This window comes from Zonotrichia leucophrys, chromosome 4 (assembly GCF_028769735.1).
Source record: "Zonotrichia leucophrys gambelii isolate GWCS_2022_RI chromosome 4, RI_Zleu_2.0, whole genome shotgun sequence".
Lineage (NCBI taxonomy): Eukaryota > Metazoa > Chordata > Aves > Passeriformes > Passerellidae > Zonotrichia > Zonotrichia leucophrys.
In genome coordinates, this window is record NC_088173.1 from 6,103,305 (window position 1) to 6,117,174 (window position 13,870).

Consider the following 13,870-nt stretch of genomic DNA (forward strand, 5'->3'; position numbering starts at 1 on the left):
CATCCAGGAGTTTTCCTGCTCATTGGCACAAGATACAACTTCTCAGCTACCACATCAACCAGAATCTTCTGCAGGGGAATTGGTTGTACATGAGAACTTTTTTCTCGTATTTTGCATTCTCATTATATGATTTCTGAGTTAGCTGATCACACAGTTGATGAGCAAACAATAGAGCAAACTAATTTGATAAATCTTACAAATATGAAGGTGTCAATAGGAAGATGGGTAATCAGGAAGATTTGGTCCAGAAAAAGCATGCTCCAGACATGACTAGATTTAATTCACAGGGGGTGTAATTGATGTAAAAACAAAAGAATATTAAGAGATTGTGAGATACTGTAATAAAATTTATACAGAATTATTCTGAGGAATACCAGTAGGAATTCCAATCTCTTTGCATTTATGTTACATTCATTTCAATGGTCTCAGTTCTTATTTTACCATTGTAAATTGTCTTGGGACAGAAGACAAGTCTTTATGCTAAGCTGTACAGCATTAAACATGCAGCTCATGCAAAATAAATATAAAAGCAAATCATGACAGGCATTCTGGGATATTAAGTAAATCCGCGCACACCTACTGCATAGTCATTCTTATTGAGTATCAGTGGATGACTGAGGAGCCTGAAGAAAATGAGACATCTTCAGACCTGTGAGAAAGCATCAACTGGATAATCCTGTAAGCATGGGACAGCTTAAGACCCTGGTATCTTACCAGCTGAAAAGAATCCTTTGGTCATTTAATGTTACAGTAAATACAAGATATAATTCTGGATATGGGGCCCACATAATATTGCAGTTTTGCTGAAATTTTCTGCTGTCAAGATCATGATGGGATGTATCACACATCCAAAAAAATATAATTGTTGGAGTAATATGATCCATGAATTTACAGCTATGCTTCCTAAGGTGGGGCATTGATGCAGTTCTGGAGATGAGGCCCTTGATGGCTGTTATGAACTCAAGCAGGATCTCAGCTCCTGAGCACCAGCTGGGAACAACTCATTGGTTTGGGAGCCTCAGTTCCCAGCATGGCCATCAGCAGACCATCAAGGTGATCATGTGGGGATGATGAATTTAAAGCACATAAAGATCACATTGATCCCCAGATACTTGAAGATGGGAGGAAACCACTCAAATCACTTTCAAAGCCATCAAAAAGTTTTTTTTTTTTTTAAATTCTGTTCTTGACATAATTTCCCTCTCTTTCTTCCATGACATTTTCACTGTGTGTGAAGACTTACAGAGGGACACAGAAGACTTTGGAAAACTTCCCTAGCTTTTCAGAAACACTGATGTACAGCTAATTTATTGAAAGCTTGTATGTGTAAGAGTTCTTCTTGCTTCTGTAGCTGACAGAGCAGCATCATTACTTGCCACCTGCTGAGATGCCTATCACAGATTGGCTCAGACAATTGCTGTTTACCACTGTCTGGGATTAAGACAGACTCACAACGAGTATTAAAACATAGCTCTTGTCAGAAAAACTTGATTCATTATTCCTTTCAAATGCACTAAAGAATTAGTGGAAGAAAGGAATGGGACAGCATAATAATTCCTGATTTCAATGTCAAGAAAGCTTACATGTAAAATTAATTCAAATTGATTTGGAGTGGAAGTAGGAAGCTGTGGTAAAGATGATGATCAGTCTTATTGAGATGAGGGGAAGGGCATAGGGATCACTGCAGAGATAACATGAGTTTTTCAGAAATAAAAGGAAAAAAGAGTTACATGCTCAAGTCTCAGTAAATGCCACAGGGAATTTGAGATCTCTTTGTGCCTTTGAAGATCTCTTTCATATGTTTTTCTTGCCATCTTCTCAAAGTTAAAGTAAATGGAATGTTCATGAAATTTGATTTAAAAAAAAAAGACTCAAAAGTAATTAGAAATAGAGAGAAAAGTAAAATATGACTGAACATTTGAATAAAGCAGCCTGGTTAGAAATAATTGAAAATCTGGGCTGTATATTTCCAGGAAAAAGCAATGGGGGGGAAAAAAATGAAAGAAAAAAGGTGACATAATTTGCAATATAAAAGCAATTAATAATTCTATATATGGAAACACCCCACCACATTGCAGGAAGGGAATAATTTTTTTTCCTTTCTCTGTCCTTCCATTACTGACCAAAACTAGAATATGTGCATCCTCTTTCCCAAAACACTATTGAACAGTTGGAAGAAGCTCAAGAAGAGTCATGAGACCTATTTGAAGCAACAGTCCTTAAATTGGCATGTAAGCTTCAGGTAAATGTTCACATAAATGTGGAGACTTCAGTGACAAAAATAGAAGCCAAGCCCACATTTTCATCAGAGAGCAAGAAGGTGCTCTATAATTTTTCCATGGGGACATTCAGGACTGGCATCATAAACCTGTGAAAGAGCAGCTTTTTTCCCCAAAGGCTGGTCTTAGTTCTGCAAGATGGTGAAAGCAAGCTTGTCCTTGGCAAAGGATACACAAAGGCCCCTCATCCCTCCTGTGACAGAGACTGAAGCACCACATGACATGTCCTGGAGGGGCTGGGGCTTTCAATCCTTTGGGGTGCCTCCAAATCCACAGTGGCATGGAGGAATACTCTTACCCTGATTTTCTTTGAGCTCATTTCTCAACTCTGTGGCAGGTGTTCAATCACTCAGCAGTCACCCAAACTGCTCGTGTCAGAAGCTTACTAATGTAATTTAAATCAGGGGTAGGTATAAATCAGAACAATTCAGGGCCACACTGTCAGAGACTATTTTGTGCTGCATTGAAACAAATGCTACCTTCAACAGAAAAATGACACCATATGAAACACACAATTCACCTAAATAGGAAGAGAAACAGGGAATAAAGCTTTTAAGGGTCATTGATTGATAGTTTTCACAATTCCTCCTAAGACAAACTAGCAATCCAGTAGGGATGAAAAATATTCTATCAGGTGTTGCCTGCTCTCAAAACTTTACATTTACTATGTACAGTATATACTTATTAAGAAGACAATCTTTCAGCAATATATCAGGAGGAATCTAAGTTTGGAGCACATTATCAATTGATTGGTGTTAAAATAATGAATTGCATGCATGCTAAGCAGATAAGAGGTAAGTGATAGTATTTCAGAATTAAATGTTGCTTTGGAATCTGAAAAGATTATTTATTGCATATTTATGATTTCCATTCCTTCTATGTAAATTTAATTTACTTCTTGTTACTGGCACTCATCTGTTCTGGGGTGACTGCTTGCTAAAAATTACACTGCACTGTAATTGAAACACTTAACATGCTCACTGCTAGAACTTCATCTAATGTCTGTGAAGGATTATGTGAACTAGGGTCTTAGAATGAATTCTATCAAGCTATTTCTACATTTCCCTTTTATGTATATAAAAGAACATAAAGTAACATTAACATGGTGAAGAAACAGAAATTTTAATAGGCAATACAACATAGAGACATAGATATTCCCACTATATCCATCTGGTCAATTATTGTTTTTTGTAATTCCTTCTTCTTATCATCTGAGGCAAAGAGACGGCCCAGTAAGAACAGGAAGAGTCCCTAGGGGAGGAGAAAACTCTCAAATACTTCTTCTGTTATATTCATCACTAACTGTATTGAGTCCATTTGTGCTTTTCCCCAGTGCGCCTTACACAACCTAATGCCTGCAGCTGAGGATTGCCAGGGTGCCAGGCTCCAAACAGATGGGAGCACAGTCGGTGCTGTTTCTCTTCTGGGCACCGTTTGTACTCTCTTTTCTCAGCACCCCATTTCATGCTGTCACGAGCCCAATTTCAAAGAAGGAAGAGTTTGCTAAAGCAGGAGAGATTGGCCTCTTCTGCTATGGCTCTACACATGCGAATACTGGGATTTGGTCCCACTGAATGGCTGTTTTCTGTGCAAACAATAATGACCCTCCAGAATAAAACAAGAATCCCACTGCAGATAGTGATGCAAGGTGCTCTGGCATGAAGGCAAGTACCCACTAGAGCAGCCTGCAACAAGCTGTATATCCCCATGAATGGGTGTATGGTGTGAGGAAAAGCTCTCCCAGCCCTTGCCTGCCCCAGCCTCGTGCAGCCCAGCAGCACCATCCCCGAACTGGGGTGTCCAATTTGGCTGCAGTACCAACACACAGCAGGTGTAGGTGGCAACAGCACACTGACAGCAGCAGTGGCTCATTTATCAGTGAATAATGACTTTGTGGCTTGTTTCACTGGAGGACTGGTCTTTGCTGAAGTAAGGTGCTACCTGGCAGTCTGAAACAGAGCACAAGCTGTAGGGCAATGTGACTTTGCCTTCCAGCTTGTCCTTTATGGCATCTGCTTGCCAGCAGTGCTGAAGTTATTCAAACTAGTAACACTGCCAGTGTGTCCAGCTTCCCCCACCCATTTCCAGTGTAGTCTAGTCTCTCCTGAATTTGAATATGTGTCTTCAGGCAAGGAACAGATAGGCTCCTAAATAAAAGTGACCGTATGGATGTACATAACAACGAAAAAGAGAGGGGCAGAGTGGAAAATATGAAGCAGGATGAAAGCCTCTTCTAGATAATAGATCCTGGAAAATGAGAAACTACTTGCTGGCCTGTAATATATAAGCTGAAATAATGTGTGAATGTTATTTTTATGATAAGCCTCATCAGTGGTACAATCCTGCAGAAACCTGAAGTATTCTTGATAATTTCTGAGCATCCCAAAGAGCCTGGTTCAGGACATGAGTCACTTGGAAAAGGAACTCAATATTGCCCTCTCGTTACTAATTTGGGTTTTCCACCTCCAGTAGGAAGTATATTTTTAAATGCCATTACTTGAACAAAGACAACATTAGCAAGTCAAACTACATTGCGTAAGCACTATTTTTTTTACAGGAGGCCATAAAATTATGCATTTTATGCAATTTATCATATTGTATTCATTCAAAGGAAATCAAAGTGAATTCTAAAATTCTATTTTAGAATTAATTTCAATTATTCTAATACTTAAACATTTTTGTTAATGCAATGATCCTTCAGTAATAGACTAGTCGAGCATGTCATTCTCAGCTTTGTTCACACATTTTCAAAAGTAAACATTACTGTATGGCAAAACTATCTCTAGCCCCCATAATTCAGTTAGAACAATAAAAACTGCTGCATGTAACATTTATGATGAGGGCTTAAAACTCACTTGTCTAGCAAATAAATATGAGCAATAATAACTGTAGCATCAGATTCTAATTAATTACTCTCATTAAATATTAGTTTAACTGTGAGATTACTTATAAAGGAAGATTTTATTTTTATCAGTTTCAAATCATTAGTCTAGTCTATACCAATCCATATTTTTGAACATGTTAAATATTAAGAATTAAACTCATTGAAAAAACATAATGGGATATGTATTCCATGTTGAATTCTCAATAAGACCAAAATGTAAGGAGCTGTGTTGATTTAGACAGAAAATCTGCAGAAGCAAGAATTCTATTGCTTTCCTTCCAGAAATATGCTTGCTTAATTTACATGTTAAATTACTTCTTTGTATTTTTTCTTATTTAATTTTTAAAATAAATTTTATCCAAGCAGTTACCACCTAAACCTACCACTTAATCATTCACCAAAACTACTTAGTCTTTAATTACACTAAACAAAATTTGCACCCATCTTTGAAAAGGATGCATAGGAACTACTGACCTGTCAGCCTCACCTCTGTGTCTGGGAAGATCATAGGACAGATCCTCTTGGAAGCTGTGCTATGGTAGACAGCCAGCACAGCTTCACCAAGGGATAGTCCTGCCTGAACAATCCAGGGATCTTCTGTGATGGAGTGACTGCATCAGTGAAAGGGAAGAGCTGCAGATCTACCTGTACTTAGGTAAGGCCTTTGACACAGCCCCCACAACTCCTCCCCTCTGACCTGGAGAGACACAGAGCTGATAATAAGGAAATACAAGATTATAAGAAAGATGTGGACAAATGTTTAGTAGGGCTTGTTGTGAAAGGAAAAGGCTTAATTATTTTTAACTAAGAAGGCAGATTCAGACTAGTTATGAGTAAGATACTTTTTATGATGAGGGTGGTGAGACTCTGGAAGAGGTTTCCAAACAACCTGATTTAGTTGAAGATGCCTGTGATCATTGCAGGAGGGTTGGACTAGATGACCTTTGAAGGGTCCCTTCCAACCCAAACCATGCTATGATTATAATTGAGGATCGACCAATATCAGCATTTGGATTTGTTTCGGGTTCTCTTTTTTGGAAAAACATTATCCTTATAAACTTCAAATGGAGTGGATATTTAGTGTGCTGACTGCCTCTGCTGAAACCCAATAAAAGGCACAGATTCCCATGGTAGGCTATTCCAGCGCATAACAAAGTGAACAGCTAAGAGAAAAAGAAGACTAAAATGAAAGAATAAAAAGCAGCTATCATGGGAAAATAAGAATATAAGACCATAGGAAAAAATCAACCCTCCAAGTGCTTCTAATATGCAATTCTCTTGTAACACCTGGGAGCCTTCAACCAACCGTAGCCATCTCAACACCCACAGGTTCCACTGAATGTCTCAGCCTGTGTTCTCCCTAATTGTCTGAAAACTGTAGAATAATAACTACACAGATAGGGTTACAGCTTTAACTGGGTGAACTGGATGAAAAGTATGACCGGAATTAGAGAATACAACTGAGGGATTCTCATGACCTGTGGTCCTCCCCCCTCTCTCTGACTACAACACATTGGAATTTTTCACACAGAAAGAAGGACAGTATACACTGTCTAATTCCATAACCAAATCACTTTGTCTTAAGATGACACTGTGATTACCAAGTAGAAGTAATGCCATTCATCTGCCACATCACTCACATGCCTCATGAACACATGGAAAGTGGTTATCAAAAATCTTACAGTATTTATGTATTAAAAACACATATCAACATATCTGTTCTCCTCAATAATGAATCAATATGTTTTGAGAAATTTTAGGCAGTATAATAAAAGAAAAAAACATAAGCTCATAAAAATATTTATATACTGACAAATTAAAACCAATAGATAGGTGAAAAAATCACCTAAGCATTCCTCAGGCAGTTATTTCCCAGAATACTGAGAATAACTAGGAAGGCAAAGCAAACCTCCAAGTTCAACAAGTGTTACTAGGAATGCTGAAGATGCTGTCTATATCTAAAATGTATAATCCCAGGTGGAAACAGAGCTCTCAGTATTAGTCTAACTTTGGAGTAAGTAAAACTAGAATTGTATCCACTGGAGGATAAGTGATGATTAAACATTTAGAATCTTCATCAGGTAAAAAATAGGAATCCAAAGATTAAAAAAGATAGAAAGTAAAGTATAACCCTGTCTAGGAAGTAATAAACTTTCAAAGGAAAGAATGGGTCTTTTGGACCAGGAAGAAGCAAGCAAGGAACATGAAGGCAAACCTGAGATGCCAAATGGCCTCATACTGGTCTGCATCAGTTCAGACTAGACTTACCCCAGATGTGGTCCTTCAAGTTATTAAAATGTTGTCAAAATATGTTGAAGTCAACTAACTATCCGAATAGGAGAACAACTAGTTAGATGGGTTAAGAAAAGAATTAGTGAATGAAGTCGCTTCTAAAAAACTATCAGAAGTTTTTTTAAGTGGCCTTTTAGAGGACTAAAAAGTAATACAGGTATCAGGAATAACCCTGGAAATTATAATTCAATAAGCCCTCTTTATCTAAAACCATTTAAAAACTATAAACCATTTTAGCTAAACCATTTAAAATTACCATAAGATGTAAACCACCTACTCTTATACAACTGTGCAGTTTGTGCTATTGAACATGTATGGAGATTAACCCTTCTAAATGTGGATGTGTACATTTGTGTGCTCACAGTAATAATTTGAAATCTGTAAGAACTCAGCAGCTCTTTTGTGAATTCCAGCAGTCCTTACCCATTTCAGCTGTGGCTGTCTGAACCACAGTTGTCTTCCTGGTGCTCCTGTAATGAGAAAGGAATTTATTTTCCCGTATCTGGGCTGAGATAACAGCTTTGCCATACAGAGCTGACTATTCACAGAAACTTTTCATTTGTAGATGTAGCACACTCTGCTGTGGTATTCTAAATTTTCTATTTCTAAGCTGATTTTTGTGAACTTGTCAAATTGGAACTGCTTTCCGCTCTGCTAGTAAAACCACTCAGTTTTTCAGTTCATCCTCTTCTGCTTCTTAGCATAACTCTCTTTCTCTTAGGGTCTGTATGGCAGTTCCAATTAAACTGCACTACCCTAAATACTTTTTCTCACTCTTGAAATATGTTTTTGTTTTGTTTTTTTATTTCCAGCAGAGTAGTTATGAAAACACTGAACAAAAGTAAAAACTTGCTTGATTCTATTTAAAAAGGAGAGGCAACAACAACAGCCAAGAAAATCTACTAGATGGTTATTTCAATAAATACATTAAAGTTTCTTTTATTTTTCTCCATTTTTAGCGACTAACATAACAAAAACTTTCAGACCATCAAACCAGTTTTCACAATCTGCCATAAATTCGCATTTCACAGAAATAATCCTGACAAGCACTAATAGATGGACGTTGTTGGTGCAATAATAAAACAATATAAGGCATATTTACACCATCCTTACATACAGAAAGAACACTGTACACACAAAAAAATCACAGATCCAGAACAAAGTAAATTCAATCCTTTAGACATTTTACGTTTATAGGCTTGGTATCAAACAAGTAATTCTCCAAGCAACAGACAACCTCTTGCTCTTGTGTGATTTATTTGTAATATTGTGCTCATGCAAAACAGGTATTTGATTTATTGCATTAACATTGAGAGAATGTTGGGAATTAGTTCCAAACCCAGTTCAATTGAATTTTAAACCCTGTTTGTCTTCATCCTTAGTAAGTCTGAGTCATTTTTAATGGTGACATAAAATGAGGTGTTAACTGATGATTGAGATTTTTATTTGTTATGTTCCAAAATAATAATGAAGCTCAATAGACTGTGGTTCAAAAACCATCTTTCTTGACCATGCAACTTTTTTCTTTGCTATTATGAAGTGGTTTAGATGAGACACCTTTTGCATTTTTAAAGTCTCTATCTTTTTATATATATATATTTAAAGAAAAACATGTACTATCCAACATCCACTGTTCACAGAAAGAAATAAGCAGCAGGAATAGCTCTGGTGGCAGAGTTGGCCAGGAGGAGGAGGACATCAGTAAGAGGCAATGTAACAAACATCAAATGCCTCAGAGATACGTCAGGAAACAGTTGATTACTATAACCCATATTTCTGTAAGAGTTCAGACTGCCAGGGACGTTTGCGCTCTGGGAAGTAATCTGGAATGTGGATTTTTTTAAAATCTTGAATACATTTTCTCATTTCTTCCTCAACGCTCAGCTTCTCACACACCTTCTTTTTGGAAAGGTTTGTTTCTCTGGACTTGCTAATGAGAGTTTGAAAGAGTTCACTGTTCCTGCGTTTGTCTGGCGCTGGCATCCACTGCACCGGGGCCTTCTTGGACGGGCGGTCCAACGTCAGAGTGTTGGGCTGGTGGGCTGTGGATGGCTGCGTGCTGGTGGCGTTTTCTTGAGGGGTGCTCGCTTCCGAGTGGCTGTCACAGCTCGAGGTGGACAGCTCGTTACAGGAAGTCCCACTTTCACTGCCCTTGTCCAAAACTTTGTCGTGCTTCCTTTCGTCGTGGTCTTGTTTGGGGGAAACGGTTCGCTGCGGGGGCCCTAATGAAAAGCAGGAGAGAAAAAGTATTGAGCAAGCACTGCTTTACACATAAAACTGATCAGATACCATCTAGAAACACATGATTCAGAGTCTCAGCTGGCAAAAGTTGGTCTCATTTCCTAGTAGGCAACAAAAACTACACCCAACTGGTAAACAAATTGAAGGTCTGGTCCTCAAAATTCTCACTCCTAAGAATGTTTACAGCAAGAATAACTTCACTGCCTGCCTCAGAATCCAGGTAACGAAGCATGCACGATGGTCACAAATTAGCTGCACTGGAAATCCTTGCACACAAGTTTAAATGAACTAGTTTGCTACTACACTGCAAGAAGTTTATTGTGATAAATTAGATTTGATTGTATAAGGGAAATACTACTGTACAATTTGCAAGCTCTTCACTTGAATAAAAATATTCCAAGGATTTTGATTTTAATTTTTTTTTTTGGAAGCTCTTAATTCACTTTGCCTGAACAGTCTACTGATACTGTGCTCTGCAGATGTCAAGTCTGCAGAAGCTCTAGACAGAAAAAGGAGTATTAAACCTAGGATAACAGAGAGATCACTCACGGCTGACAGAGTCTTTAGGGTTTTGGGGTTTTTTATCCTGTAATGATCTCACTGCACTTCTTACTGTCAGTTGTTACCCAGACTTGGTGCAAGCTCAGAATTCAGATGTACGCCTCCTGCTGCAAGGCTGGCAGGGAAAAGGAGGTTATGAAGTTTTGGGTAAAGAGGCACTCTGCCATGGCAGGGGAGCAGCCCACCAGCCTCTTGGCAGGGACTGCTCACCAATTCACACGCATGAAAATCAGATCTAGGCTCTTATTCCCTCCATATATAATTTCTGTTTTGAAGTTTTATGCAGAATATGAATGTGAAAAATAAGTGGTAGCCACTAAATCTGTACAAGCATTTTCAGTTTTGAAGACTGATTTGAAAACTCCAGCTGTGAAGTGAAATGATGCTATGCTGACATCATATAAACGTCACAATCTTAATTTAGGACACTATCTAAGAATGACAGAAGTATCTATGGAGTTTAAGGGGTTTTGAAACAGACTAAAGTATTCACTAAAGGGAAAAAAATGCAAAGATATCTAAGGATCTAAATGAAAACAGAGTGGGGATTTAGTGGCAGTTGTGTTTTTCCTACAAATCCTAAAGGCTTCCAAACAGGTTGAGTATCTAAATATCTTATGAAAACTAGGTTATCCCGACAGTTTATCCAGACACCAGCATCAGTTTACTGCCATTGCCAGTACCAAAACTCAGAGTATGACAGTTCTACCTCGGGTCACTGGGACAGAGTTGCAAGATTTTTGATTCACTTAGCCTTTTGTTGCTCAGAATTACAAATAAGAAATGCAATTACAATTACAAAAAATGCAGAAGCAACATGAACCCCCCAGTGGTCTGTTTGACAGTGCAGTTTTGTTACTCAAAGGAACATAAGAAGATTGCAGTATTTTATATGAGACAGGGAAAAACAAAACAAAGCAACACACAAAAGAAAAGAAAGATTAGTCAAACAATAGCAGCATTCAACAACCTGCTTTTCTTTTGTTTTAGCCAGCATCTCAGGATGCTGTGTCCCATTTCTGTAGTCCATCTAGAGAAACCCATGAATAATCAAGAGCCAGAGACAACAATCCTACAGGGCTTGTACTTACATTATGCAGAGTGAAAAACAGAAGCAATTTTCTAGTTCATTATATTCAACCCAAATATTTAACACATGGCTGCAGCAATTTCCCTCCTCCTTCTCTTTCATAAGTTTGTTCACCTTCTTAAATAGATTTACATGCCTTCCTTCTATTGTTGTATCTGGCACTTCATTTCATACCTCAAACGATTATATGAATATGCTAAATTGAGAGTCAGCTGGCATTATTGAACTACTCTGGCTTTGCAGCATGCAATTATCAAACTGAGTCGTTAATCAGACAGTGATTTCAGTATTGTTACTCTGATTTTCAGTAACATGATTAACATCAATATCTAATCTAGTTTACAATCTCGGCTTCTTCAAATATAACAACACACTCTATGACTAAGAAACTAAAGCTTTTTGTTTGCAGTACTCAGTAGTCCTCAAATCTCTTTCCTGCCCATTTCTTTTGATGAAACTTCATATATCAAGATGGTATTTCTTGTTGGTTGCTTTGTACTTAGTTCTTTATTGGTACTCCTTGCTTCTCATGGGCTCAAACTCACAATGTACTAAGGACCTATTTCAGAAAAGCACATTGAAATACACCTTCAAGAATATAAAAAAGATACATTTCCTGCTATAAGATTATTCAGGAGCATGACAGTAGGCAGGTATTTAAATGCTTTTTTGGATCACAGCCCTGAGGTTCAGTATCTTAGAGCACTGAGCTCTGTATGCTCCACTGAATTGCCTAAATTCACAATGACTTGAATCGAAAGACAAGTTTCTCCCACATCTCTTCTTTTAAAAATTAACAAATCCTCCCTCACAAAGAATTCTTTATATACCTATGCACTGCTTTCTCAGTAGTGTGTTATTAACAGAAGCAACAGTTCTGCTAGAGGGGAGGTTTTCCTCACAGTGTTTTCTGCCTGCTGAAACCCAATAGAATTTTAAAATATATACAGAAGGATCTACAAAATATTTGTTGAATTTTCAACACCAGGGATTACTGGATAAATTTAGCTACATTCGTAATTCAAAAAACATCTAGTTATTGCCCTTTTTGCCGCCACACTTTTCACTGTACCTCCTCAGCCATTCCAAGATAACACCAAAGACATTCAAGTAGTTCAGTCTACCTGAAAATGCTTATTTTCCAGGAGTGCAGAATAGCTCTTAAAAACTCAGAGAAGGTATATTTGCTCCACTGTGCACACAGAATCATAGGATCATTTAGGTTGGAAAAGACCTTTAACATCATCAAGTCTAATCCTAACCTGACACTGCCAAGTCCACATGTAACGCTAAAAAAATCACTGACTTGCAACCTGTCTCTCCTGCTCCTGTCTGTTCCAGGACCTTCACAGCTGCTGGTTCCCCATCTTGGAGAGGCTGAAGTGAGTCACTGCATCTCGGTTCTCTCCAACTCATTCTCCTCTGCAAAGATATATCCTATTGCCTTCTCCATTGCCCAGCTCTCCAAACAGCTCCCAGGCAGTTTTGTCTAGCAGCATCTCTCATAGAAAGTTAGAAAGTGAGCTAGCTCTTTACCAGGGCTTATTCATCACCTCTACTATGGTGGTATCATGGTTTAACCACCGCCAGCATCCAAGTACCACGCAGCCACTTGTTCACCATGAGCAAGATGCAGGAGAGAACCAGAAAGGTAAAAGCCAGGGAACTCATGGGTTGAGATACAGACAGTTCAATAGGGAAAACAAAAGCTGTGCACACGAGCAAAGCAAAACAAGGAATTAATTCCCTGCTTCCCATTGACAGGCAGATGTTCAGCAACCACCTTGAAAGCAGGGCTTCATCACATGTAGCGGTGACTTGAGAAGACAAATACCATTATTTCCAATGCCCACCCCCTTCCTCTTTCTTCCCAACACTTTATGTACTGAGCACGATCTCACAAGGTCTGGGATATCCCTCTGGTCAGTTTGGGTCTCCTGTCCTGGCTGTGTCCCCTCCCAGCCTCCCACACACCCCCAGTGCCCTCACCAGTGTGGCACTATGGAAAGCACAAAGGGCCTTGGCTCTGGGTAAGCCCTGCTCAGCAATAACAAAAACATGTTATCTACCCTGTGTTCACCACAAATCCAAAACACAGTTCAAGCTAATGAGAGGAAAAATTAATTCTACCCAAGCCAAATCCAGGGTAGCTCAGGGCTACTAGACTCCAAAGTCTAAGAGACTTGAAAGAATGGCTCAAAGATATTTCTATGATCAGGAAGGCATATTACATCTGCTTTGACTGTATTTACTCCTCATCTGTGTTGCTCTCTGCGCAGATTTTAGACAATGTTTCCTGAGAACCAAATAATAAAAGAATCACTCTCAATCACTAGAAAATATGGATGGAAAATTACCTAGAAACTTATGAACTTAATTCTCTGAAGTGAAAACCTGCTTCTATCAGTTATGAAAACCAAAACAGAAACCAGAAGAAGTTCTCTCAGACTTCCTGGTCAAACAGTAACTGAGCAACAGAGCTCTAGTCAGAGAAAGAACAGGCCAAAAGCAAATCATACAATG

At 38.4% G+C, this 13,870-nt stretch overlaps 1 protein-coding gene across 1 annotated transcript in view; it reads right to left on the reverse strand.

Annotated features, from left to right (window-relative positions):
- Positions 1 to 8,378: 8,378 nt before the first annotated feature.
- Positions 8,379 to 13,870, reverse strand: part of KCTD8 (potassium channel tetramerization domain containing 8) — a 92,413-nt gene continuing 86,921 nt past the window's right edge. The window contains exon 2 of the mRNA XM_064710330.1: positions 8,379 to 9,677. Coding sequence (XP_064566400.1) covers positions 9,217 to 9,677 — 461 coding nt within the window. The 3' untranslated portion in view covers positions 8,379 to 9,216. The remainder of the gene's footprint in view (positions 9,678 to 13,870) is intronic.